Raw genomic sequence first — 27,556 nt, 5'->3', positions numbered from 1 at the left:
TGAGCTAGCTCTCTGGGGTCTCTTTTAGAACATTAATACCATACATGAAGTTTCTCCCTCATGACTTAATTGCCTCCTACAGGCCCTGCCTCTTATACCATCACATTGGGGGTTAGGATTTTAACGTGAATTTTGGGAGGGGCTCAATTTAAACATAGCAGGATGATTGTGTTTATTTTCCATTTTTATATTTATCTTGACTTCCTGAAGAAGAAAATTAATCAACATACATTACACATATATTTAATTTAAAAGACAAATGCATTATATCCCCCCAACCATTACCTCCCTCCAGAAAGCCAAATTGCTTTAAAATATTTACCAGTTAAGTCACTTTGCAAACATGTATTTCAGTGTCTATATACTGAGTGTTTAGTACTTGAGAGTTTTGGTTCATTATCCATTTCTGAATGCAAAGCAACTTTAATTAATACAAGTTGAGTATACCTTATCCAAAATATATGGCGTCAGAATGTTTCAGATTTTGGATATATGTTTTGTTTGATTTTGGAATATTATCATATACATAATGAGAAATCTTGGGGATGGGACCTAAGTCTAAACATGAAATTCATTTATGTGTCATCTACACTTTATACATATAGCCTGAAGGTAATTTTTTTTATTTTTCCCTTGGGAACACAAATAAACTGTGTGTGGTATGCCTGCATTTTGACTTCGGCTTGTCCCATGACGTCAGGTGTGGAATTTTCCACTTGTGTTATCATGTCAGTGCTCAAAAAGTTTAAGATTTTGGAGCATTTTGGATTTGTATTTCAGATTTTTGGAATAGGAATGCTCAACTTGTGTACTGCTTTCAAGTAGAAATCAGTGATCAGTAATTTGGGATTGCTGTTGCATTAGTTTTCTCTTCTGCCCTAATTTTAGGACCTTTCACTAGAGGCACACAGTTTTTCCCAGATAAAAGTACATTTTTCATCCATATTGCACTGTTTGTAGGAGACTTTTATTTAGTACTTTGGAGTATGGTAAGAATAGACTAATACTGCAAAAATAGATGGGAAGATATAAATGTTTTGTAGGTATAAGTGTAAGATACAGAATATACATTTTAAAAAACACAAATTATGTAAGAATAAATTTAAGAAAGTAACCTATATGAAGGGAAATTTTTGCAGTAAGCCCTGTATTATGATTCTCCAGAGAAACAGAGCCATATATGTATTTAAGGAGATTTATTGTAAGGAATTAACTCTCATAATTTTGGGGCTAAGAAATCCTAAGACCTGTAGTCAACAAGCTGCAAACCCAGGAGAGCCACTAGTTTCATTTCAGTGGAGTCCGGAGGCCTGAAAATCAGGAGAGCTAATGGTGTGAATTCCATTATGAAAGCCAGCAGTCTCAAGACCCAAGAAGAGCTGATTTTTCAGGACCAAAGGCAGAAAAGGACTGATGTCCCACCTCATGGAGTCAGGTGGAAGGGTTAGCCTTTTGTTGTATTCAATCCTTGATTGGATGAAGGCCGGCACCCACATTAGGAAGGACAATCTGCTTTACTCAATCTACCCATTCAAATGTCAATTTCATGCAGAAACACCCTCACAGACATACCTAGATTAATATATGACCAATGTCTTGGCACCGTGTGGCCCAGTCAAGTTGACACACAAAATGAACCATCACAAGCACCTAGGAGCTGAATGCAAGCCAACAGTGGACTGTTGTTTTTGTTTAATCTTAAAGGCATGACACTGGAATGAATAAGCACTGTTCTGTATATGAATAATGAAATAAACCCATTCATTCATTCATTCCATAAATATTTATAAATCATCCACTTTGTGTGAAGTTCTGTGCTAGCTGCTGGAAATGCAGTGGTGAATAATATGTAGGTGGTTCCTTCTCTCCCAAAGTTTTTGAAAGTGGATGCTAAACTGCCAATTCCTTAGTTACTTGATTAATTACACTTGTTATAAGGGCTTTCATGGATGTTGTAGGAGTGTATACGTAGATAACTTTACCTAGTTTGGGTTGTCGGGTGAGAAATGTCAGGAAAGACCTTTCTGAATGAGTGCTGATTTCTAAAGAATAATAAAAACCTTGAAGTAAGGAGGAGTGGAAATTATAATAGGTAAGGGACCAGCATGTATGAAGGTTCTAAGGCCAAAGGGAGGATCTGTTTAAAGAACCAAGCGCAGGGCTGAAGAGGTTAGAGAAATTGATAAGGCGCCAGTTGTTGATCAGATCCTGGAAAACAGAATCCTATAGTTTGATTCAGCATCCTGGTAGGTCTAGATGGGCTTCACTGACTTCAGTGTTAATGATCTGATCTAAGAGCATTGGTCTGTTCAGAAGAACCTCAGAGTACCAAATGGAAAGAGGGCAACTCATTGACAATGACTTACTCCATATTACACATATGAAGGACATAATCTTCTGAGTTCTGAATATCCTGACTCCCTGGTAGTACCAAGCTGTGTCTTTTGTGTTTCAGCGAAACATTAACAAGTAATACTTTTGCGTTATTTTCAGTTTTCATAAGTAAAATTTACTGTTTGTAGAGTACAGTTTTATAATTTTGATAGATGCATGGAGTCATGGATCCACCTAGTTGTGATACAGAGCAGTTCCATCACCCCAACAATTCCTACTTGCTGAACTTTTTAGTAAACTCCTTCCCCCACTCCAACCTCTGGCAAACACTGACGTAAATTTTATTTCTATAATAGTTTTACTTTTTCCATGTGTCATATAAATGCAATAGTATGTGCATCCTTTTGGAACTGGGTTCTTCAACTTAGAAAATTCATTTAGGATTCACCCATGCTGTTGTGTGAATCAACCGTAGTTTTTTTTTTCTTTTTTGTTTTTTCTCTTATGACTGAGTGATACTCTGTTGTATGAATATGCCACAGTTAGTTTATCCCTTCGCCAGTAGAAGATCCTGTATGCTGTTTCTAATTGGGAGATTATAAATAAAGCTGCTGTAAACATTTATGTCATTTATGTACAGATTTTCATGTGGCCATATATTTTCAGTTCATTTTGATAAATACTTAGAAGTGAGATTGCTGGGTCATGCAGTAGGTGTAGCTTTAACTTTTTGGGAAACCTGCCAGACTTTTCCAAAGTGGTTGTACCGTTGGAAATGGCTGTCATTGCTCTGCGCCAGCACTTGATGTTGTCCGGGGTTTTACTTATTTGCACAATTCTAATAGGTGTCTAATGGTATCACACTGTGGTTTTAATTTGAACTTCTCTAATGACTGATGATGCTGAGCATGTTTTTGTGTTTATTTGACACCCCTGTCTTCCTCTCTAAATTGTCTATTTTAATCTTCTGCCCATTTAAAAACAATTTTTGTTTTCTTAGTGTTTTGAGAGTTATTTATGTATTCTGAATATGAGCCTTAGTCAGAAATTTGCTTTACAAATATTTTCTGCCAGTCTTCAGCTTTTCTGTTCATTATCTTAACAGTGTCTAACAGCTGTAGCTAATTTTGATAAAGTCAAGTTTTCAATTTGTTTTTCCTTTATGGATCCCGCTTTTGGTGAAGTGTCTAAAAACTCTTTACCTAACTCAATATTACAAAGATTTTCTCCTAAAAGTTTTATAGTTTTATGTTTTACACATAAGTTTATGATCTGTGTTGAGTAAATTTTTGTGTGACGGCGTGAGAGATATGTAGTGAAGTTCGTCTTTTTTGCATTTGGGCATCCAGCTTGTCATTGTTTGTTCAGCAAAAAAAAAAAAAAAAGAAAGAAAAAAACCTGCCTTTCTCAATTGAATTACCTCTTCAACTTTGTGAAAAATCATGTTCCTTTATTTATGCTGCTGTTTCCAGAATTTTTATGTATTTGTCTTTAACAAATACTTAACAGACTGCCTTGATTGCGCTTGCTTTAATAGTAAATCTTAAAATTGGGTAGTGTGAGTCCTTCAACTTTGTTTTTCTGTTTCAGAAGTATTTTCATTATTTTAGTATTTTATAATTAATTGTTGAAGTCCCATACCGTTATGTCAAACAACTGGAAAATAGTTGTAAATAGTCTTTACCTGGAAATGGGCCTACTTTTTGTTTTCTGCAGGAGGCTTTAATGTGGAGGAGAGGTGAGTTAAGCTAGTCAGGAGTCACGAAATTTGATATTTGTTGTTGCTGTGGGTACCCTCAGTGTACCTCTCACCTCAAATCTTCTAATAATATGTTGTATTTAGAGCAGGGGCTGATTTTCCAGGTGGATTTTTTCAATATCTACTCTACCTTCAGCTCTCAAATTCTTCTCTTCTGCAACTCTCTCAGCAGTGAGGGCAGAGAATGGGGACATTTTCTGTTTTTCTGATAAAGATTATGTTATACCCCTTGATCTGGGGTGAGGTCTTCTGATCCTGCCCATCCCCTTGCTGTAAGCTGCAGTGGGTTTCACTCGTTCCTCAAGGACAAGTAATGCTTATTCTATTCTTCCCCACCGACTCCTCCTTAAGGCTTTTCCATAGGGGTCATATGGGAGAAGAGCCTAGACTGGGGGCGGGGCTTTATTCCATACCTTTCCCAACCAGGGTGATTGCTGTATTTTTTAAAGCCCTAAGGGGTCAATAGAGAAAAGGCAGCAAGAGAGTGTGAACGCTGTTTATCAGTGGCCCCAGGGGCTCCACAGTCTGTCTGTAATTCACAATTTTTCTTCTTCCAGCTTATCTGAGTTGTTTTGTTAAAAGGCTAGGAGGGACACTCTTCCTATTACTTTATGTCTGAATAAGTGAGGAAGAAAGTGAGCTGCAACCTGATGTTTCACAGAAACAATTTTAAGTCTGAAGACACTTTTTACATGTTCAATCTGTTCATCTATCTATCTAATAGTATGTTCCTTATAATTTATTTATAGGAGCTTTAAAAGGTCATTAATCTCCTAAGAAAAAGGCAGTAAGTAAATTCATTGTATCAAAGGAAAAGAACAATGGATGTCTTTCATTTCAGAATTTCAGCAGCCTTTCTGCCAGGAAATCAAGAGTGTCACCCCAAAAACTGTAACTATGCCAAGTACTATATATGTTAATTAGTTAGAATTAGGCCTTCCTCAACGTATATCTACTTCAAAACATCATGTTATACATGGTAAATACATATAATTTTGTCTGTCATTTAAAAAAAAAAAAATTTGAGTAAATCAATAAAAGGCTAGCTACAGAAGGATGATCTTGTCATTCCTCATTTTCAAGGCAATTGAAAATGGGGGAAAAACTAACTCAAGGATTTTAAATTGAATTAACAAAAAATTAAGAATGTAATAAATATTGGCTCAATATTAATGAAGGTAAGAAATGTAAAACATTTAGTTAAGGTACACATGCAAAGTCAAACCCTGTATCATACCGTTGCTTTTAAAGATGGTGTTATCTTTGTATGATTGTGATAACCAACTGTCATTACATTATCTCTTTTGGAATAATAATATACATGTATGTAATTATTCACAAATACAGAAAAGTCTGTTTTAGACTGTCTAAATTTTTGTTTTGTGTATACATGCTTTGGTGGGATTTTCATTTTACAAGTGATTTTGAGTGCTGGGAAACTTAACAGTGCACAAGATAGGCATAATTCCTGCCCTCCTGGAGCCTACATAATAGGGCAAGGAGATGTGGAGGTGTGCAGGAGCTTCACTCTCAGCCTTATAACAAAAGCAGTACAGAAGTAACCCAACAAGTTAATCTAAGAATGTGATAAATGCTACAAAGAAACAATTGCAGGAACAGTAATGGTGATGAGGGCTGCTTTAGATATGGTGGTCAGAGAAGGCTTATTTCAGGAATGAAACTTCTGCTGAAATAAGAAATACTGCCTGGGGGAGGGAGCTTTCTTGACAGAGAGAAAAAATCTCAGTGTTAGAAATAGGTGCTGAATGGAAAAAAAAAAAAAGCTTGGTGTTAAAACAGAAAGGAAGACAATGTGCTAAAACAAAAAGGAGGACTTAGGAATGAATCCTATCTGCTTTTAACATGATGAAGACCATTTTAAATAGTACTGGGAAATAGCTTCAAGGCAAGAAAGTGAATGAAAAGCTCTGTGTGTTTTGAAACTATGAGAGACCTATAATCCCAAACCTCAATATAATGTGAGAGTGAATATCAAATTGAGATGCAAAGCTGGCAGACCATTATTCGTTGAAATAAGTGCATATTCTGATGACTATCAAGAGGACAAAAGCTCTCATTTGATCCCAGGGAGATAAGTTATAGACTTATGCTAGAAGTTTCCTGGACCCAGATAAGCATATAGAAAGAATGAAGAGGGCAGGGCAGAAGGAGTCACACAGATGAGCCATGTATGTGCAGGAGGAAGGTATTAAGTGTAGTATTTGGTGTAGTAAAAGGTATTGGGTGTAGTAAACTCTATGGGTTGTGTACATCCCTACAGCTTTTGATCTTAATTGACTGGGGAGAAGTCCAAGCTCAAATAAATTGTTTATACCTATAACTCTGATGCATAAGGAGACTTCTTGCCAGCCTGGACACTGTGTACACTCAACTTGTAATTGCTGATCCAGAAAGAATATACTCAAAAAGAGCTATCACAGGATACATAAAATACATCTCAAGAACAAATGGGGAAGGAATGTGAAAAACAGGGCACAAGAAACACCATAAAAAAATGTTTCCATCGAACAAATGGAATCTGTGACCAAATATATTGCCTTAAATGAAAACAATGAGTGATTGCGTGAGTTAAACAGTTGCATGAAGCAGAGATGTAAGTGCTTGGAAAAGAGTTGGTGAAACAACAGAATGAGATGGAACATAGCAAAAATCTTTTCTTATTATCACCGAACTGGGGAATCCCCTCAGAAATGTGACATAAAACTTAGAAGCTATAAATGGAAAACAGTAAAGACTGATGTGTTATCTATATAAAAGTAAAAAAAAAGAAAAAAGAAATTGTACATGTCCAAGAAAAACCTTTCAAAAAGTCAAAAGAAAAATGACAAATGGTGGAAAAAAATTGTATTACATACAACAAACAATTTCTTTTTTTCTTTTTTTTTGAGACGGAATCTCACTCTGTCACCCAGGCTGGAGTGGAGTGGCACTATCTCAATTTCTTAACACTTAAAGAGTGCCAATAAGAGAAAAATTAGCAGTCTTTGAGGAAATGGGTAAAGTGTATGAAAACACAATTTAAAGAAAAAGAAATATGATTCCTAGGCACATGTGAATATGATTGCCCTTATGGTAAGGAATTATAAATTTAAAACATAAAAGGGTACATAAATAGAAGGGATATGTTCTAATATTCAATAATACAATAGAGAAAGTTAATAATTTATTACATTTCAAAATAGCTAGAAAAGAAGAATTGTAATGTTCTTAATACACAGAAAATATAAATGTTTGAGGTAATAGGTACCACGATTACCCTGATTTGATCATTACACATTGCATGTAAGTATCAAAATATCACATGTGCCCCCAAAATATGTACAACCATTATATATTATAATATATAGTATATAATAATATATATAATATAGTTTTTTTCGCTATAATGAGGATGCCATTTTTCACCTAGCTGTAGAAAAAGTAAATAACATTAATCACTATTATGGAGGGGCTAGGAAAATACCTAGTGTTACACAGCTGTTGCCTATGTGTGTATAAATATATACATTACATATATGTGCATGATAAACATGTACACACACATTACATATATGAGTATACACATTACGTATGTGTATATGTGTGTGTGTGTGTGTGTGTGTGTGTGTGTGTATAATTTATAAGGGGAGCATCACTTTGGCAGTATCTATCAAAATATACATGAAGGTGCCTCTTAATCTGACAATTCTATTCCTAGTAATATATCCTACTGACATACATGTACATTACAAAATAATGTGAGCAAAAACTCTATCAGCAACTACATTAAGTGTAAATGATAAATATCTTAATTAAATGATAGAATTTGGGTAAAAATGCAAGATTTAATTATATGTTGCCTATAACAATTACACTTCACATATGAAGAGGCAAATAGCTTAAATATAAAAGAATAGAAAAGTATATACCATGCTAACCCTAATTAAAAGAAAGGTGGTGTGCCTACGTTAATTTCAAAGTAGATTTTGGAGAAAAGAATATTACCAGGTATAAAGAGAGTCATTTCCTAATGATACAGAGACCAGTTTCTTAAGAGGATATAACAATCATAACATTTGTACACCTTATAACAGAACTTCAAAATATAGGAAGCAAAACTAACTATTTTAAGAAGTAGACACTTATATTCAAATATTTTAACTCTCTCTTTTTAACAATTGATAGAGTAAATAAACCAAAACTCAATAAGTACATAGGACACTTGGACAATACTGTTACCAAATGAACCTAATTGTCAATTGCAGAACAGTCTGCCCAGCAACAACAGTGTATACATTCTTTTTAAGTGCATACACAGCATTTGCTAGGATAGATATACTGTGGGCCATAAAATAAGTCACAATAAATTTGAAGCTATGGAAGTTTTACGGAACGTGTTATCTGATACAATTGTATTAAACTGTGATAATACAGATAAAAATAACTGGGACATTCTCAATTATTTGAAAGCTATATAGCTTACTTCTAAATAATGGATGTTTTAAAGAAGAAATCAAAGGGAAATTATTTTTAAGTGGATGATACTGAAAATGCTTAGAGGGAAATTAACAGCATTAAAGGATTATATTAGAGGAGAAAGAAAGTATGAAAAATGACTTCAATTTCCACTATAAGAAACCAGGTAAAGAAGAGCAGATATCCTGGAATAGGCGAAAGAAAGGAGATAATCACTAAATCCTACTAATATTACTCACCAAATTTCTTTCAAATCTGTCTACTTTTTGCTATCCCCACTGCTACTAATGTATAATTTACTTTCTCACCGTTGGTTATGGCTAGTCAGTGGACCATGGTGGGTAAGAGTGGAGACTAGGGTGACCCCCACTATGATGTGCCCAGGACTAGGGGAGAAGATTGGGAAGAGGCAGGGCTGGGTCCTGAGATAGTGCTTGAAACTGGGAATGTCCCAGGCAAACCAGGATGGATGGTCATAGGTTTTGAAACCAGACCTTGGACTTGAATCCCTTTCTTATCACTTATAAAGTAACAAGTGACTGATCCTCTTGTGGCTTGATTACCTCTCCTGGAAATGAGTATTATAATAGTACCTACCTTAAATAATTAATGTGAGAATCAGATGAGTTAATGGATGTGTGAAGTACTTAAAGCATATAGAGCACTGAATTTAAGTTGGCAGTGATGGCCTTGGTGATAGTGGTAGTTCTGGATGGAGATTTTTTTTTCTAAGTTCTAAGCATTGGCCTCATATGTCACTCTTTCCTTCTGGACTTACCTACATCAGATTTTCCTTCACATACACCAGAGTTGTCTTTCTAAACTCCAATATAAACTTACCAATTTTCTGCTTAAAATATTTCAGTGGCTCCTTAATACCCTTAGGGCAAAGCCCACAATTTATAATACCCAGCATTACTCATTTTCATGATTCTCATAATTCTTTCTTCCATACTTCACTGGTTTTTCTCTTCTTTAAGCCTTTGCATGTGCTGTTGCCTCAACTAGATTTTCTTTCCTGTGTCCTCCAGCTGTTTCTCCTGACTAAACAACTCCTGGCTCATTACCTTACTAACCTCAATTCCCAATTTCCCCGACCTCTCCTCCACACTTTCCCTATCAAAAGTAACTTAAGATGGCTTCCTGTGTGCTATATCTGAAGTGGTACTTATTATGTACATTATTCTAGTATATTGTGTTCTATATGTATTGTACTATATGACTAGGTTACTGATTTTTCATCAACCATCTTTGTGCTCATAATGGACAAAATATATGTGTAAGATACAATAGAGTAAGTTTTCCCAAACTCAGCACGTTCCTTGCCAGGATTACCCCACCTTCCCTTTACCCTCCTGTATCAGTGTGATTGGTTCCTCAAAACTTAGTTCATCTTGAGCACCTAATATATGAATATTATTCTGACATTCTCTTCCTTCCCTACCTAATGCACTTCAGTTAGTCATTTCTTCTTATCTTGTTAGCAGTTTTACTGCTTTTTCTCATAGCACTGAGACCACTGCATTGCAGTTCATTGATTTTCCATTCTAGCTTGCAACAATGTCAAGTCTGTAGGTTCTACTGTGGGCACTATGCTAGGTTGTGGGGCTACACTGATGAGCAAAACCAATTTAGTCTCTCTTCTCTTGATGCTTACAGCTAAGGAGAAATAAAAAAAGACATTAAATAATTAAATATAAAATTGAAAATTTGATAGTGGAGTGGAAAAGAACTGTATTTGACATTATGAAAGCATCTAATAGGGATTTGACCTTGAGAAGGTTACTCTCAAAATTGAAGATAAACTATATGAAGAGAGACAGGAAGCGCATGTCAGGCAGAGGAAACTGCAAATGACAAGGCCCACGTGTGATCGTGTCTCATGAAGTCATTGAAAGAAGGCTAGTCTGGCTGGAATAACATTTGAAGTGACCCTGGCTGCAGTAGAAACTCACAAGAGGGGAGCTGTTGGAGGCATGTAGATTGTTAGGGTAGCCCAGGTAAAAGAGATGAAGAATTGAGGTAGTTTGGCCTACAGTGATGATGATACTGGATATTTGAGATTTTTTTTTAATGAAATATTGATTCTTACATGGTGATAAATTAGATATTGGTGGCTATTACATTGAAAGACTAAGAAAACAGTTTTAGAAAACATTATTTGTAAGTTTCTGGTGTGCATAACTGGATGGATTATTTCCTCTTCACTGTTGTATCTGTTCAGCACCTTGTTGACCCCACAGCACACATCAAGTAAATATTTGTTGAAAATGAATGAGCATTGTTGTATTTATGAAAACGTTATATTCAACTACAATATAAGTTACACGCATAGGAAATGCATTAATTAATGGAGTAAAGCATAATACTTTGTTATTTACTTTGCAATTTGAAAATACGTCAAATGGGATCTAGAATATAGTTGATCTTTGTAGTCTTTTAAAATAAAATTTGTGAAAGAAGACTTTGTATAAATTGCAGTAATTTTGTGAGAAAAATGGTGATAAAATACTTCTAAATTCTACAGAACTCTTGATATTTTTCTTTTTATTAAGGTGATCCCCAGAGTTTGTTTTGTTTTCCACTCTGCAACACATTTTAGCTTTGTCGTAAGGAAATCACACTTTTTATCACTGACTGAAAAGAATCAGAAAGGGAATTTTGAAATACAGTTTTCTTCAGTTCTGAATGCCTTTGTTAATTATGCTGAATTACACACATGCACCCACACACACTCTTTATTGTTCAAAATGCTGTAATTGGAAATACAAACTGTTTGGGACCAGTATTGTACTTAAAGTAAGGAATTGAAACTTGTATAATTTTTTTTTCTAATACCTTATTTTATTCTTAAAGAATTTATAATTAATACTCTAATGGTTGAATAATATATCTTATAGCCACTTAACATTCAAAATGCTCATGTGTATGTGTTTTACAGATGTGTTCTACTCCCTCTACTGGGAATGAAGCCTCCCCAGCAAAGCCTATACCTGCTTGTTGATTCTGTTGATGAAGGGTGTAACATTACTGAAGGTGAACAAACGTCTACCAGCTTATCTGGGACTGTTGCAGAACTTTTAGCTGGTCACCATGAGTTCTTTCCACCATGGCTATTGCTTCTCTGTTCTGCCCGAAAGCAGAGTAAGGCTGTTACTAAAATGTTTACTGGTAAGCATACTGCCATCCTCAAATGCTTTTCATTAATGCACTAGTTTCTTAGAGGGAAAGGAATGCAGTTGAAAATCTGCATGTTGCATTTGCTCCTTCTATCAGCTATTCTCTACTGTGCCTTTTGAAATTTATATAAAAAAGCCTTAGCGTGTTTTTAAGATCATTTAAACATTACCTTTTTTTCAAGATTCTTTTCCTAAGTTCTTTAGTAAAGGTTAGGAGTATCTCATGCCATTATTTGCTGCTATACATCTTGGGGCTCTATTTATTATGCTGTTGTATCATGATCAGTTTAAACCTTTTTCTGATGTTTCAGATTACAGTCTATATAATATATAAAAGTACACTATCAGAGTTTCTGTTTTTATTTTTTTCTTTTCTCTTACTTTTTCTTACTTTTCTTTATTTACTACCATAATAAAGTTGTGGTTACTCCTATTAGATTATGTAACACACTCCTCTTTGTCTTGTGGGAAAAAAAAAAGGAGTGTAAAACAAGGACCTGTCACAGGATATATAGTGTAATTGGAGAGACATTAATTAAGTTAATGGTTAATTGGTCATATAACTTTTGAGTAGTTCTATACATTTTACAGTATGTTGAAATCTTAACTAGTTTGTTAAAATAATTTTCTATAATCTGCTTTATTCCTTCTTTCAGGTTGTCCCTCTTCAATTCCCTTGCTACTAATGGCAGCGCTTTTGGTTTCCACATATAGCATTCTTTTTTGTTGTTATTGATAAAAATGTAGTTGGTAAAAGTTTAGTAATTTAAATGACAATAGCTAACACTTATATAGCACTTAATATGTCAGGCGTAGGTAAAGTAGAAGCCCCTTTTGGCCTGTGTCACCATTCCTTTCTTTTCCTCATTAGAGAAAACCAGTATTATTAACTTATTTTATATGCTTTCAGCTCATATTTTATATTATGTATGTTTATAGTTTACATAAATGAAACACTGCATACGCCACCTTAGCTTTTACCACTCACTAGCCATGTGACTTTACACAATTTATATTCTCTGTGCCTCTGTTTCGTTATCTATAAAATGAGGATTTTAATATTACTTTTCTTATAGGATTTTTGTAAGGTTAAATGGCAAATTACATATGAAGCACTTACGACAATGCCTAATACATAGTAAGTGCTTCAGAAATATATCGTTGCTATTATTATTTCTCTTTTTTTTAGCAAACATTATTTTTGAGCCATATTCATTATAAATGCGTTTCATTGGTTTTAATTGGTAGATAGTACTCCTTCCCATCAATAAACCTTCTGTTATTTTTCCATTATCCTTTTCATGGACATTTACATCATTTTCAGTTTTTTGCTGTTACAAAAATGCTTCATGAACATATTTGTTCATGTATTCTTGTCCACGTGTACTGAAAGTTTATGTTATAAATATAGACTTGTAATTGTTGGATTATAGAGTATGTATATTTTGAACTCCAGTTAATTTTCTCTTTTTTTGAGATATTAATTATTTAAAATGTTGGGCTGTATATAAACATGACCACCTCTCTGTTCATGGTAGATGTGGAATTTTGAGGTAAAAATATAAGGATATTGCTAAAGGTATTAATACATATTGTCAAATTGCCTTCCAAAAGGATATACATCATTATATTCCTACCTGAAAATGTTGGGTGGTTTCTTTTTACTTGCGCCAGTATTGAATTATGTCTTTTTTAAATTTGTCAATGTGATATGTGGAAAATACGCTATCATTTTTATTTGTACTTCTTGTTTACTGTTGAACCCTTTCTCCCTTATGCCTGTTTCATCAATTTGCCTTTTTTCCATGAAATTCTGCTATCTGACCTTTATGTTTTTATTGGGAAGTCAAAGTTATTTTCTTACTGATTTTCAGGGCTTTTATTTGATATTTTTTCAATTCTTTGCAACTGTTTTCTTCAGCTTTTTAAAATTGTAATGATTATTTTGAAGTATATTTTACGTAAACTAATGTATTGTCCTTTACTACTCTGTATTCTTACTTTACCTTTAATGATTTTGCCCGTATAGAATATTTTTTACTAAAAGATATGAAATAAAGCTCTAACTTAAATAATTTGTAAAACCATAAATTTTCTCAGCAATTTATTGACTTTACAATTACTTGGTGATATTTTTTTCATCATACATTAAGTTTGGGTGTGTGTACGTATAGATATGTCTGTGTGCTATTACTGTATTTCTAAACTATTCATCTGCTCTTCTAAACTATCTCAGCATCATTTTGCAAATAAAATATTGGCTTAATGTTTGTAATTTTCTTGTACAATTACTTCCCAGCCCTCTTTGCCATCAATATTATTATTTTAAATTATATATTTTTACCTGTATTCCTCTAGGTTGTAATATCATATTTTAAATTATAACTGTCAGTAATATAAGCCAAAAAAATTAAGATTTTGATAAAATTGCAATTTAAATAAGAAGTAATTTGCTGTTTAAAATATGCTTTCTTTCTACTCATAAACATAGCATATCTGTGCATTTATTCAAGTTTCTCCTTAGATTTTCCAGTTTTCCTTCTATGTGTCCTACACATATCTTTCTGGTTTTTGCTTATGCTTTAAGTTGAAATGTATGAGTTTCAAGTTGTATGCATTTGAAATTATCATCATAGCCCTAAGATCTTTACTGTGTCTAAATTGGCTTCATCTACTCATATCTGAGGATTAAGCCTTTGGAAAGAGAGTTTTTACAACGTTTCTGATGTATTCACCATACTGATCATTAGCATTTTCATTAATGGCTTCAGATTAATCTAGTGAAAATCACTTTGGCACTAAGCAGAATTTTGACTACAACTAGGGTATCATCGTAGGCTGATAGTTGTTAGGCCTTGTAATGGGACTTAAAGAAATAACAGCCTATTTCAAAACATTTTGTGCACAAAAAATTAACCTTCCAATATTTTTTAAAGATTATTTATGTATTTATTTTATCTGATTATAAAAGTAATACAGGCTCCATTTAGAACATATTTTAAATGACAACATACACAAATATTACACCAGAGGTAAAATAATAATTAAGCATTCTTAACACGTTGTATTAAATTCTGTATATATTTCCCTTCCTAGTTGAGATCATGCTATATATCAATTTGATTTTCTGCTTTTTAAATGTAACATTGACAGACCTTTCAGTGTCACCATATTGTCTTTTTAATGACTATTTAATGCCTACATATTTTATTTGTATATTAATATGCTGGCATTTGCTTAAATTTCTTGTTAGGTTTTATTTTCATATTGCTTATCCTCACAGGTTCTTCATGATAATAAGTAATTTCAGTAAGCATCAATTTATAAATATTGGCACAGGTCTTCTTTTTCACTCTGTTTTCACCAATACTACGTGATGCCATACCCTGACAAATAATTGAAGCAAGAATAGAAAATAATAGAAATATTTCAAGTAAGAATAGAAAAGTTCAAGTAAGAATGAAATAGAAAAATACTTCTATTCAAGTAAGAATAGAAAAGCAATAGGGAGGTAGGTGGTCCATCATTTCAGTAAGTCATGTTTTTATTCCCCTAGAAGGTTTGATTATTTTTCAACCCTATCTTATGTTTAAAAGTGCTTTGTTAGCAATATATTGTGTGTGTTCATAATAGGAGGATTACATGTGTATTAGTCAGAAGTTATAATTTTAAAAAGTAATTATTTTCAGTACCTTAATTCAAGATATTTAAGTTGTTGATTAATAGATATTCTTAATTCTGTTTTAATGAACAGATAATTATTATTGATAATGAACATAATTTCTTCTGTCTAAATTTCGTATTATTAAGTATTTAGATTGGGGGAGATTTATTCTCTAAATTATAAATTCTTTGTAAGTTTTCTTTATGAAATTCTATACTTTCTTATAGAATTAATCCTATGTCCCTACTCCCTCCTCTTTATTCCCCTATCAAACACTTGAGTTTTCTTTCACAGCTTTCTATTCTTGTTCCTATCTTAATGAAAAGAGCAAACTTGAAGTCAAACAAAACAATCAAAATTCTGATTTATCACTTTCTAGCTGTGTTACTGTGAACAATTTATTTAGCCTTTCTGAGCTTTAAGTTCCTCATTTTTTTTAATAGAAATATTTATCTCACAGGCTTAACAGACAAGGAAGTTTATATAATGAGTACTTAAAGTGCTGCGTTAGAAATAGTTGACTCTCAGTAAAGGTTGCTCTCTTTTATTCTTTTCTGTAGAACCATTCCTGTTACTGTGGAGTTTCCGTCTTAATAATCTCAAGTTCCAATCATGACATCTTAGTTAATTAGATTTAAATTTTAGATATTTATTCATAATGTTTTATATGATCTTTCATGTAAATAAGTAATATAAAGTATTACATTAATGTAAAGTATTACATAACTTCAGAAACTTTAAAACACTATATAATGTAAGATAATATTATTTCTTAAGTAACTTATTTTATTAGCAATGTACTAGGTATTTCCCTTATCTAACTTAAATTTTTAAGTGAATTGATAAAGCCAGAAACAAATGGACACACAGAAAAAGATTTGGAGGCAAATCATCTCACATCATTGGTAAATGTAGATTGCTGTAAATTTCTAGGTATGTTTTTAAACCCTCCTTTGGTGAGGAGTGACTTTTTCATAATTGAAATTTATCTTCTGAAATTATTTCTGTTAAGGATTTAATAATTGTGCATGTATACATATATATGTAAAATTATGTTCTATTTTTATATAGATTTAGGGCTATATAAATCTATATACAAAAGACTGTATTAGGACAACTTTGTTATTCATATTTCATTCTTGGTAGGTTGTTTTTTTCAATAACTGTCCATTTTATCTACATACTTAAAGCTTAGTATTACAAAATTGAATTCATCAACTTTTTCTCCAGACCTATTATTTGTCCTTCAGTGGTCTCTTTTTCACTCCTGTTGGCAGAACCACAAGTTAATGTCAGCTTCAACTCCTCCTTCGCTCTTTAATTCTCCACATGCACCAAATACTATAGAATCTAGCTCTGATTAAAAATTCCCAAGTCCATCATGTTATTTTTGCTGCTGCTGCTACAACTGCTGCCACCACCATGGGTGTTCAGGCTCATAGTGATTTTCATCTAGAGTTTATCACCGCCTCTTTAAAACAGGTTTTTCCTTTAGTCTTGACTTGCTCCAGTTCTTCTTTAGATGTTAGAATATTCCTTCAAAATGCAAATCTGGTCATGTTAGAGACTTGGTAAGTTCATTCACTCAGCAGTTTTTTGTTCTCTAAGATGGATACACAATTATCTAATAAATTCATATCTGTACAGCATAATGTCATCTCCCTTTAGACAGTGAAATTATGGCTTCCTTTAAAGAATTTAAAATGAGTTTAAAATAGCTACAGCTAACATATTTTTAGGTTGGTTTAAGTTTTATTATTTATTTTACAGTGCTGAAGTTTTTTTTACCATAATTTGGCCAAAAGATTGGATCTTAATTGGTTCAAGCTATTTATTGATGGTCTGAGATTTAGTTATTTTAATTTGATAAAATATACAGTAATGTAGTTTAAAGGCAATGACTAGATATTCTAATTGGATGTAAATACTCAGTTACATAATTAAGGCTAGTGTACATTCAAGTGTATAGGTGAAAATATAAATTATTTATATGGAAAAGATTTCATAAAAAGAAACCTTACTTGTTATATCCCCTGCAACTTTTTTTCCTAATCACTTGGGAGTTCAGATAATGTTAACTGGGTACTTTTATGGTTATGTAAGACTGTCTGCGTCTTAATTAGTATCTATTACAATGGAGTTAAGAGAGGCACCAAGCTACTAAAGGAATAAGTAGTTTGATTTGTAGGTAGGAAAATGAAATTTTTCTGCCATCAGTGTGCTTTTACAGAAAGAAAAGAAAACTGTTTGCATACTAATAGATATTGATCTGCTTATTAGTATTAATTTATTAATTGATTTATTTGTTTATTATATGTTGAAGACATTATCTTTGAAGATATGGCAACTTCTATAATCCTTTTCAACTGACGACATCTACTTTTTTATCTCTTCTTTAGGTTTTCGAAAAATAAGTTTAGATGACCTTCGGAAGGCATATATTGTCAAGGATGTTCAGCAGTACATTCTTCATCGTTTAGATCAAGAAGAAGCTTTGCGACAACACCTCACAAAAGAAACTGCAGAGATGTTAAATCAACTGCACATTAAAAGCAGCGGATGCTTTCTTTACCTAGAACGAGTTTTAGATGGAGTTGTAGAAAATTTTATTATGTTAAGAGAAATTCGTGACATCCCAGGAACTCTAAATGGCTTATATCTCTGGCTATGCCAAAGACTTTTTGTAAGAAAACAATTTGCAAAGGTTCAGCCTATTTTGAATGTGATTCTTGCAGCCTGCCGACCTTTGACCATAACGGAATTATATCATGCAGTATGGACCAAAAACATGTCGTTAACTTTGGAAGATTTTCAACGCAAGTTAGATGTCCTCTCCAAACTTCTTGTTGATGGACTAGGAAATACAAAAATACTGTTTCACTATAGTTTTGCAGAGTGGCTTCTGGATGTGAAACACTGTACTCAGAAGTATTTATGTAATGCAGCAGAAGGACACAGAATGTTGGCCATGAGTTATACCTGTCAAGCCAAGAATTTAACACCACTGGAAGCACAAGAATTTGCCTTGCACTTAATTAACTCAAACTTACAATTAGAGACAGCAGAGTTAGCTCTGTGGATGATATGGAACGGTACACCTGTTAGAGATTCCCTTTCTACTTTAATACCCAAGGAACAAGAAGTACTGCAGCTGTTGGTTAAAGCTGGGGCTCATGTCAACAGTGAAGATGATCGCACATCATGCATAGTTCGACAAGCCTTAGAAAGAGAGGATTCCATTCGGACATTATTAGATAATGGAGCTTCAGTAAATCAGTGTGATTCAAATGGGAGAACATTATTGGCTAATGCCGCATATAGTGGCAGTCTTGATGTAGTCAATTTACTTGTGTCTAGGGGAGCAAATTTAGAGATAGAAGATGCTCATGGACATACACCACTCACCCTAGCGGCTAGACAAGGACATACTAAGGTGGTTAATTGTTTGATTGGGTGTGGAGCAAATATTAATCATACTGATCAAGATGGTTGGACAGCATTAAGATCTGCTGCTTGGGGTGGCCATACTGAGGTAGTTTCTGCACTACTTTATGCTGGCGTAAAAGTGGATTGTGCAGATGCTGATAGCCGAACAGCTTTGAGAGCAGCAGCATGGGGAGGACATGAGGATATTGTACTGAATTTGCTACAACATGGTGCTGAAGTGAACAAAGCTGATAATGAAGGTAGAACTGCTTTGATAGCAGCAGCATACATGGGACACAGGGAGATTGTGGAACACCTCCTGGACCATGGAGCAGAAGTAAATCATGAGGACGTTGATGGCAGGACTGCACTCTCTGTAGCTGCACTTTGTGTGCCTGCAAGTAAAGGACACGCATCAGTTGTTAGCCTTTTAATCGATCGAGGTGCTGAAGTAGATCATTGTGATAAAGATGGCATGACTCCACTGCTGGTAGCTGCCTATGAAGGACATGTTGATGTGGTTGACTTACTTCTAGAAGGGGGAGCAGATGTAGATCACACAGATAACAATGGTCGTACACCCCTCTTAGCAGCAGCTTCTATGGGTCATGCATCAGTTGTAAATACACTTTTGTTTTGGGGTGCAGCTGTGGATAGTATTGATAGTGAAGGTAGGACAGTCCTCAGTATAGCTTCAGCACAAGGAAATGTTGAGGTGGTACGTACTCTACTGGATAGAGGGTTAGATGAAAATCACAGAGATGATGCTGGATGGACACCTTTGCACATGGCAGCTTTCGAAGGGCACAGATTAATATGTGAAGCACTTATTGAACAAGGTGCTAGAACAAACGAGATTGACAATGATGGACGAATCCCTTTCATATTAGCTTCACAAGAGGGTCATTATGATTGTGTTCAAGTATTATTGGAAAACAAATCTAACATTGATCAAAGAGGTTATGATGGAAGAAACGCACTGCGAGTTGCTGCATTAGAAGGGCACAGGGACATTGTTGAATTGCTTTTTAGCCATGGAGCTGATGTTAACTGCAAAGATGCCGATGGTAGGCCCACACTTTATATCTTGGCTTTAGAAAATCAACTTACAATGGCCGAATATTTTTTAGAAAATGGTGCAAACGTAGAAGCAAGTGATGCTGAAGGAAGGACAGCACTTCATGTCTCTTGCTGGCAAGGCCATATGGAAATGGTGCAGGTTCTGATAGCATACCATGCTGATGTCAATGCTGCAGACAATGAAAAGCGCTCTGCTTTGCAGTCTGCAGCCTGGCAGGGCCATGTAAAAGTGGTGCAGCTTCTAATTGAGCATGGTGCTATAGTTGACCATACATGCAACCAAGGTGCAACTGCACTCTGTATTGCAGCCCAGGAAGGGCACATTGATGTTGTGCAGGTCTTATTAGAGCATGGTGCTGATCCAAACCATGCTGATCAATTTGGACGCACTGCTATGCGTGTTGCAGCCAAAAATGGACATTCTCAAATAATTAAATTATTAGAAAAATACGGTGCATCTAGTTTGAATGGCTGTTCCCCATCACCTGTTCACACAATGGAGCAAAAACCTCTGCAGTCAGTGTCTTCAAAAATGCAGTCATTAACAATTAAATCAAATAGCTCTGGTAGTACTGGTGGAGGGGATATGCAGCCTTCGTTACGTGGTTTACCTAATGGGCCAGCTCATGCATTTAGTTCTCCTTCAGAATCTCCAGATTCTACAGTTGACCGGCAGAAGTCATCACTGTCAAATAATTCCCTAAAAAGCTCAAAAAATTCATCTTTAAGAACTACTTCATCTACAGCAACAGCTCAAACAGTGCCAATTGATAGCTTTCACAACTTGTCATTTACAGAACAAATTCAGCAGCATTCATTGCCACGCAGTAGAAGTCGACAGTCAATTGTTTCCCCATCTTCCACAACACAGTCCTTAGGACAGAGTCATAATTCACCAAGTAGTGAATTTGAGTGGAGTCAAGTAAAGCCCAGTTTGAAGTCAACTAAAGCAAATAAAGGGGGGAAATCAGAAAATTCTGCCAAGTCTGGATCAGCTGGGAAAAAAGCGAAACAAAGTAATTCTTCACAGCCAAAGGTTTTAGAATATGAAATGACTCAGTTTGATAAAAGAGGACCTATAGCCAAATCCGGGACTGCTGCACCACCTAAACAAATGCCAGCAGAATCTCAGTGCAAAATTACGATACCGTCAGCTCAGCAGGAAATTGGTCGATCTCAACAGCAGTTTCTTATTCACCAACAAAGTGGGGAACAGAAGAAGAGAAATGGAATAATGACAAATCCAAATTACCATCTTCAGAGCAACCAGGTTTTTCTTGGTAGGGTTTCAGTCCCACGAACAATGCAAGATAGAGGGCATCAGGAAGTGTTGGAGGGATACCCTTCCTCAGAGACAGAATTAAGCCTTAAACAAGCTCTGAAGCTTCAGATTGAAGGTTCTGACCCTAGCTTCAACTATAAAAAGGAAACACCATTATAGAAGGTAATATTTTGTCAACATAAAGAGTAAAAAACAAAAGTATAGTTCCCTCTACTTGGAATGCTCTTTTCCCCGATCACAAGGCCAATTCCCTCAGTTAATCTCTACTCGGATGTCATCTGGGCCAGACCTTCCTCATCACCCCTTTACATCAGAATTCTCCTGCCTGTAGCAGTCCTTTCCCCCTTTCCTGCATTATGTTATCCAAAGCACTTACTATTTAAAATACTTGAGATGTTTTGTTTATTATATTTATTTTTCTCCTCTGTACTAAAAATACAACCTGTGTGAGGTTAGGGATTTTTATCTGTTCACTACCGTATTTCATGTACTTGGAATAGTACTTGGACCTATGGTAGTTTCCCAGTAAAAATTTGTTGAATAAGTGAACAAACGAATGAATGAATGAATATACTACTTATAGATCCCAGATTAAGAATTCTTTCCTATTCAGTTATTTCCTCCTTTTAAAAGAATTTTGATGGTGGCAGAGGGAGGGGCTGTTTCACACTCATCTTTCTGGTTTGAGTACAACAATGTAGCACTTAGTAGATAGTAAATATTAATTTCATTCCTTTTCACCCAGAAAGAAGTAAAAAACTTAGTAGAAGGTATTTTTTATGATCTCTTGATAATCTTCCAAGTAATGTTTTCACACATAAGGCATAGATGTGAAGAATGGTAAATGGATGTTTTTGCAATATTGGTATTTAAGGAACTTTATACCTAGATAAAATAGTCATATTTATTAAATAAAAATATTTTTTTTCCTCCCCATGACAAAGGATGCTTCGTTAATAATACAGGGGACGTTAGTAGGAAAATAGATATGAAAGTTTTATATTGTAGATGCTTTTTCAGAAGCACATTTCCTATGTTGGAGATAAATCTGAAGATTTTATTAGGGATCTTTCCTAGCTTACACTGCAGCTATATTTATCCCACTTTGCTTAATGACTTTTCTTCCTCTAACAAAATTATAGTCTTTCCTTTTTGCTGCTTCTGTCTTTGTAAATATATTTTAGGAATATAATAGGTGAAATACTATTAAAGATAAATTCCCCATGTCTTCTAATAATAAACAGCCTTCAGTGTGAATCTAGGGGTGACGAGTCAAATGTCATTCAAAAATAATTTGAATAAAGTAGTTAATTCAGTCCCCAAATGCAATTCGTTTTTAAAATAATTAGTTCTGATGGTGCATCGTTTCAACTTTCATGATATCTGTTGTAAAGGCAAAGTATAAATACATATTAAAAATGAAACACCTGAATTAAGGTAAACATTTTGTGGAATTTAAAAAGTGCCTTATAAGTTAAATAATAGTTAAGTCTGCTGTGCGCTTTGCATGGTCAATATATAGATAAAGATAACTAGAGGTAAATGTATTATATAAAGTTTTAAAATGATATGTAGCTCTATAATACAATGTAGAAATTAATTATTTTTTTTTTAACTTTTACATTAGTTTCCTATTCTGTGAAACAGAAGACATTGTGATGGAGTGGTTCTTCAGCTACTGGATGAAAACATGCCTGTTGATTTGCTGGAAAAAAAAAAAAAATGAAGAATGTGATCTCTGCAGTACAGTTACCTTAATTACTGTAATGTGCCTAAATAGTAAGGCTGCCTTCTCAATGTAACCCTCTGTGCTTAAAAAATTTCATTTTGTGTGCTTTGTATTCACTACACAGGAATAAGCACTTTTTTAAAATGCAGATACATACTGCAGTTCCCTGATAAAAGCTGAAAAGAAAAATTGAGTATTTTAAGTTAAGATTTGATTTAAAAATGTGCATGTGCCATGATCAAATATATATGAAAAGGCGGTGTTCCTTGTATTTATTTTGTTTTTGTTTTTGTTTTTGTGGCAAAAGAAACTTAAACATACTGTTTTAGTCACATTGCATTGTAGTGTATGGCCTGTTTCTTGTATCTTTAAAAATGTTACTCAATAAAACAAATCTTGCAACTGTTCTATGTTCACTACACCTTCAGCATTGGATAAAAATCAGTTTCTATATAAATATCACATTGAAATGAAAAATGATTTCTTGGCAGATTAAAAAAATATTTTGTAGTAGTTTAGGGAGCTGCTTTAAGTAGTTTAAATCTGGATTTTCCCAGTAGAATTCTTCTCATCTGTGGCTAAACATGTCAGAACAACCCACCAACCAGTCTGTAGGCAGAACAAAGTCCTATTTCATCCACTGGGATACAATTTCACCTTCCATTCACTTTGTCATTCCACCTCTAAGAAGACAGACTATCATTCCTGAGGCATGAAAATTCTCAGGGACAAAGCCATGCCTCAGTCGCATGTGTGTGCAGAGAGAAATGCACCTGTCTATCTAAGGGTAGATTTTTGATCCCTGAATAATTCATTGACTAAACTGACCTCTTCCTCCTGGCTAAATAAATTAATTTTGCTGGCTTCTCTCTCAGCTGTTTCTATTTTGTAAATTGCTGCATGACCAAAATAGCCCCACTCAAAATCAATTGGATTAATTTTAATGGTTTGGTTGGATGAGTGAGTATTCTTGATGAATATAAAATGTGCTGTCCTTCACAGATGACACCGCTCACCTGTCAATCATAGCACGTATACTTTTTATTGTGACTTAATAGTGATGGATTTGCACTTTTCTATCCTCATACTCTTTCCTGTTTTCTTCTTTGTACATTTGCATGCAGGAGGGCTGGATGCCAGGGTTAAGAGAGAAATTCATGACAAGCAAGGTAAAATAGGTTCAAATGAGCATGTGACCCACAGCCTTAGTCTCCTTACTCTTAAATCAGTGGAGCTATAGCTTAGATGGGTGGTTTATATGTCTGGAAAAGTAGTCATAACAGTTCAGAAGCCAAGGTTGTGAATTTGATCTTAGAATGGGCCTGTTAATCTTATAGAACCCAGAAATTCTGTTCTTTTCATGTACTGTTGATAAGGAGGAATGAGGAAAGAGAATGTGGAGATTCAGCACAAAACCATTGCTACTTCTAGAACAAAATCTTTAGAATATGTCCTAGTAACAAAGGTCAGTAATGTCATCTTCATATATGAAGGACACATGTGATACATTGTTCGTGGAAATAGAAATGTGTTATTATGATAAATGTTTCACTTGAATCTTATTGTAAGGCTTTTCTTGCTTTTATTTTTTAAGTCAGCAAAACTCATTTTGTCTATGAGTCATAGTGAGGACTACGAGATAAGATGATAAGTTCAATTGATATTAAGGTGACACGGCAATATTAATAACTCAAATGTGAATGTTTCAAGTATTGAATTCTTGTCCCTATGGGACATTTATTAAATACACTTAATAGGACTCTTGCAAAGTAGCCTTAAAAGTGTTAATGAGTCTATTAATAAATATGAACACATACTATTATTAGAACCAACTTTACTCATAAATACAGTACATTTACATTACTGTAGAGGATGAAGCTCTAATTTCTATTACATGTATTTTTCTTTAGAAAGAGAACCCTGAAAGCTGCCAGTTTTTCTATTAACTTTGAATTATTGAAATTGTATTTATTTAATTGTATTGTTTTTACAAAATTGCACCTTGTGTCCAAAGGGCAAAGATATGACATTGCATAAGGGATTTATGTTTTTCAAAGAGCTAAATGTTTTCATATCCATACTATATACACTTGAAGCAGTTGGTAGGAAGAGAACCTATTGGAAAAATACGATTTTCAAAAGTAAGTATTCCTCGGGATGTTTTTATATAAATTATGTTTTAGAATAGAACATAAATGACTTTGAGTTAGGATAAGGATGATAGGATGGGTGCTGGAGATGCCCTGCTTTGCTTATTTGTTTCTGTGGGGGATTTAATACTATAAATGAAAATGGCTTCTGCTCTATTAAAAAGTAAAAATTGTCCTCCAAATATAAAACTCCTTAATAGATATTTTTGAAATTAGAATCTTTAAATTTTATAAATCAGCTGTTGCCACTACACAACTATGATGGCATGTGCTTATAACATTTTTATAACATTCCGTCTGTGTCTATTCCCTAAATATCATGAGTTTATTATAAGGAAAGTGATAAAAATACAGTAATGAAATAAAAATCTGAATGTTTCTAGGAAAGGTTTTGGAAGGAAAAATGACCTGAAATCAGTGCGTACTGCGAAGTACAGCGAATATTTTTTGTTCTTTGTCTTCACCCTCACCCTCACTGGAATTCTCACCAAAAAATAGTTTGATACTTAAAAAAAAGAAGTAAATACTTTTCTCAATATTGTTTTGGCTATGCAAATATTTGTTTTGCTTAATGTCCTCCATTTACACTTGTCAGCAAATGTAGTTGCAAACAAATGCTTTCTTTTTATTTTTCCTTTGGTTTGGGGTATGTAAATAGCCTAAAGTGTACATTGAATTTCACATTGTAAAAGTTTTATTTTATCCCTTGTATGATATTACTCAAAAAAATCCCTATGTATATGAAAGTGCATAATAAATATATTTGCTTTACAGAGAAAATCTTGTTTTAATTTTGTCCTTGAACCAGTAGAACATGCATGATATGCATAGAGTATAAACAACTATTGTTTTAAGTTATTATCTTAAATACATCCTGAGCAAATGAATTTGGAACCATTTTGCAAAGAAGAAAGTGGAATGTAACACTGTCCAAAGGAAGGTAGAAAAACAAAAAGATCTAGTGTTTGTCTTCCTAAGCCTTCTTAAGGACTTAATGTTCTTTCCCCCCGCCCCCTACGACTGATTATATACTACATCACACCATGTCAGGTTTTGTGCCTCTGAGAATTGCAGTAATCCAATAAATTTTGTACGTGTGTGCTCCTTGATCATCAGAATATTATGGCCATCTTATGGTGGATATTTTGGGAATTTGTTGCAAACATGGTCATTCATTTTCTAAATAAAATTTGTGTTTCTTCACTCAGTAAACTTGAGTCACTTCTTCATGACCTCTTTCCCCTACCAGAACACAGCATACACACACTGTATGTATACACACACACAAATGGCTTTTTGAATCTGTGGGTTCCACATCCCTGGATGCAACCAATCTCAGATAAAATATTCGGAAAAAAAAAATTCTAAAGTTCTGAAAAACAAATTTGCTGTGTGCTAAATACTACCTTGAGTCTACCTGAATGAAGTGATGTGTAGGCATTGTGTTAGGTATTGTAAGTAATCTAGAGATGATCTAAAGCATACAGGAGCATATGCGTAGATTATATATAAACGCTGTGCCATTTCATATAAGGGACAGGAGTGTCTGAGGATTTTGGTATCCAACAGGAGTCCTGGAAACAATCTCTCCATGTTTACTGATGAATGACTATCCTATTACTCCAAAGAGAGGTTTCTAAAAAGGCCAACAAGGTATCTTCTGTTCAATAATTTCATGAATATTGTAGTGTTCTGCAGTTTTTTTTTTATGTTTGTTGAATTAATATAAATCTTATTCTAAAAAATAATATGACAAAATGTGTTTAAACACAAATATATGGTATACATAGAAGAATTTAAAAACAGACCGGTAGCTAAATAAACTTACATGGAGTTTTCTAGCTAATGGTCCAAGGAAATACACTATGAGAACTTGGTGATGACTAATGTTTTCACTTCTTTGCTGTAGCAGTTGGAAGGATTCCAACTACAATCATCCCACTGTATCCTGGGTGGATTGGTTCCAGGAACCCAGGTGGATACTAAAATCTGTGTATGCTCAAGTCCCACAGTTGGCCTCCTGTATTTGCATATTCTGCATCTCTCCAATATTGTATTTTCCATCCACAATTGGGAGAATCTGTAGATGCGGAATCCGCAGATAGGAAGGGCTGAATGTAATAGTGGTGAGATACACCCTGAGGATTATGTTGTGGAATTTCTGGGAAAAAAATCATTTATTGTGCAAATATTTGAGCTAATCTTAATTCCTAGAGATAGCCTCTGCTTGCCAGTCTTGCTGTTATAGTAAAATTGTAATTATCCAATTTTAAAATAAAATTATTTGAAATTTATTGCATGTTTACATTTCCACTCTTAAATTCACACTATTATTACCACACTGGCAAAAGTTAGCTAAGTTTTGAGGGCTGGATTCTTAGAAGAATATATTTGTAATGTTTAGAAGACCCCTGTATGCGTATATTTTTTACTCATTATTGGTCTGGATGTGTGAACACTGATAATGGTATATATCC

The 27,556-nt window shown here is 34.2% G+C and overlaps 1 protein-coding gene across 2 annotated transcripts in view; it reads left to right on the top strand.

Moving 5' to 3' along the window:
* Positions 1–25,859, top strand: part of ANKRD50 (ankyrin repeat domain containing 50) — a 44,813-nt gene extending 18,954 nt beyond the window's left edge. For both annotated transcript variants that reach the window (XM_045392851.3, XM_005555877.5), the window contains 3 exons: positions 11,511–11,740; positions 17,812–21,362; positions 22,828–25,859. In XM_045392851.3, the coding sequence (XP_045248786.1) occupies positions 11,536–11,740; positions 17,812–21,359 (3,753 nt within the window). In that variant the 5' untranslated portion in view covers positions 11,511–11,535 and the 3' untranslated portion in view covers positions 21,360–21,362; positions 22,828–25,859. The remainder of the gene's footprint in view (positions 1–11,510; positions 11,741–17,811; positions 21,363–22,827) is intronic.
* The last annotated feature ends 1,697 nt before the right edge of the window (positions 25,860–27,556 follow it).

Source organism: Macaca fascicularis, chromosome 5 (assembly GCF_037993035.2).
Source record: "Macaca fascicularis isolate 582-1 chromosome 5, T2T-MFA8v1.1".
NCBI lineage: Eukaryota > Metazoa > Chordata > Mammalia > Primates > Cercopithecidae > Macaca > Macaca fascicularis.
Note: the sequence above shows the minus strand (reverse complement) of the source record. Positions and strands in the feature narration are given on the sequence as shown.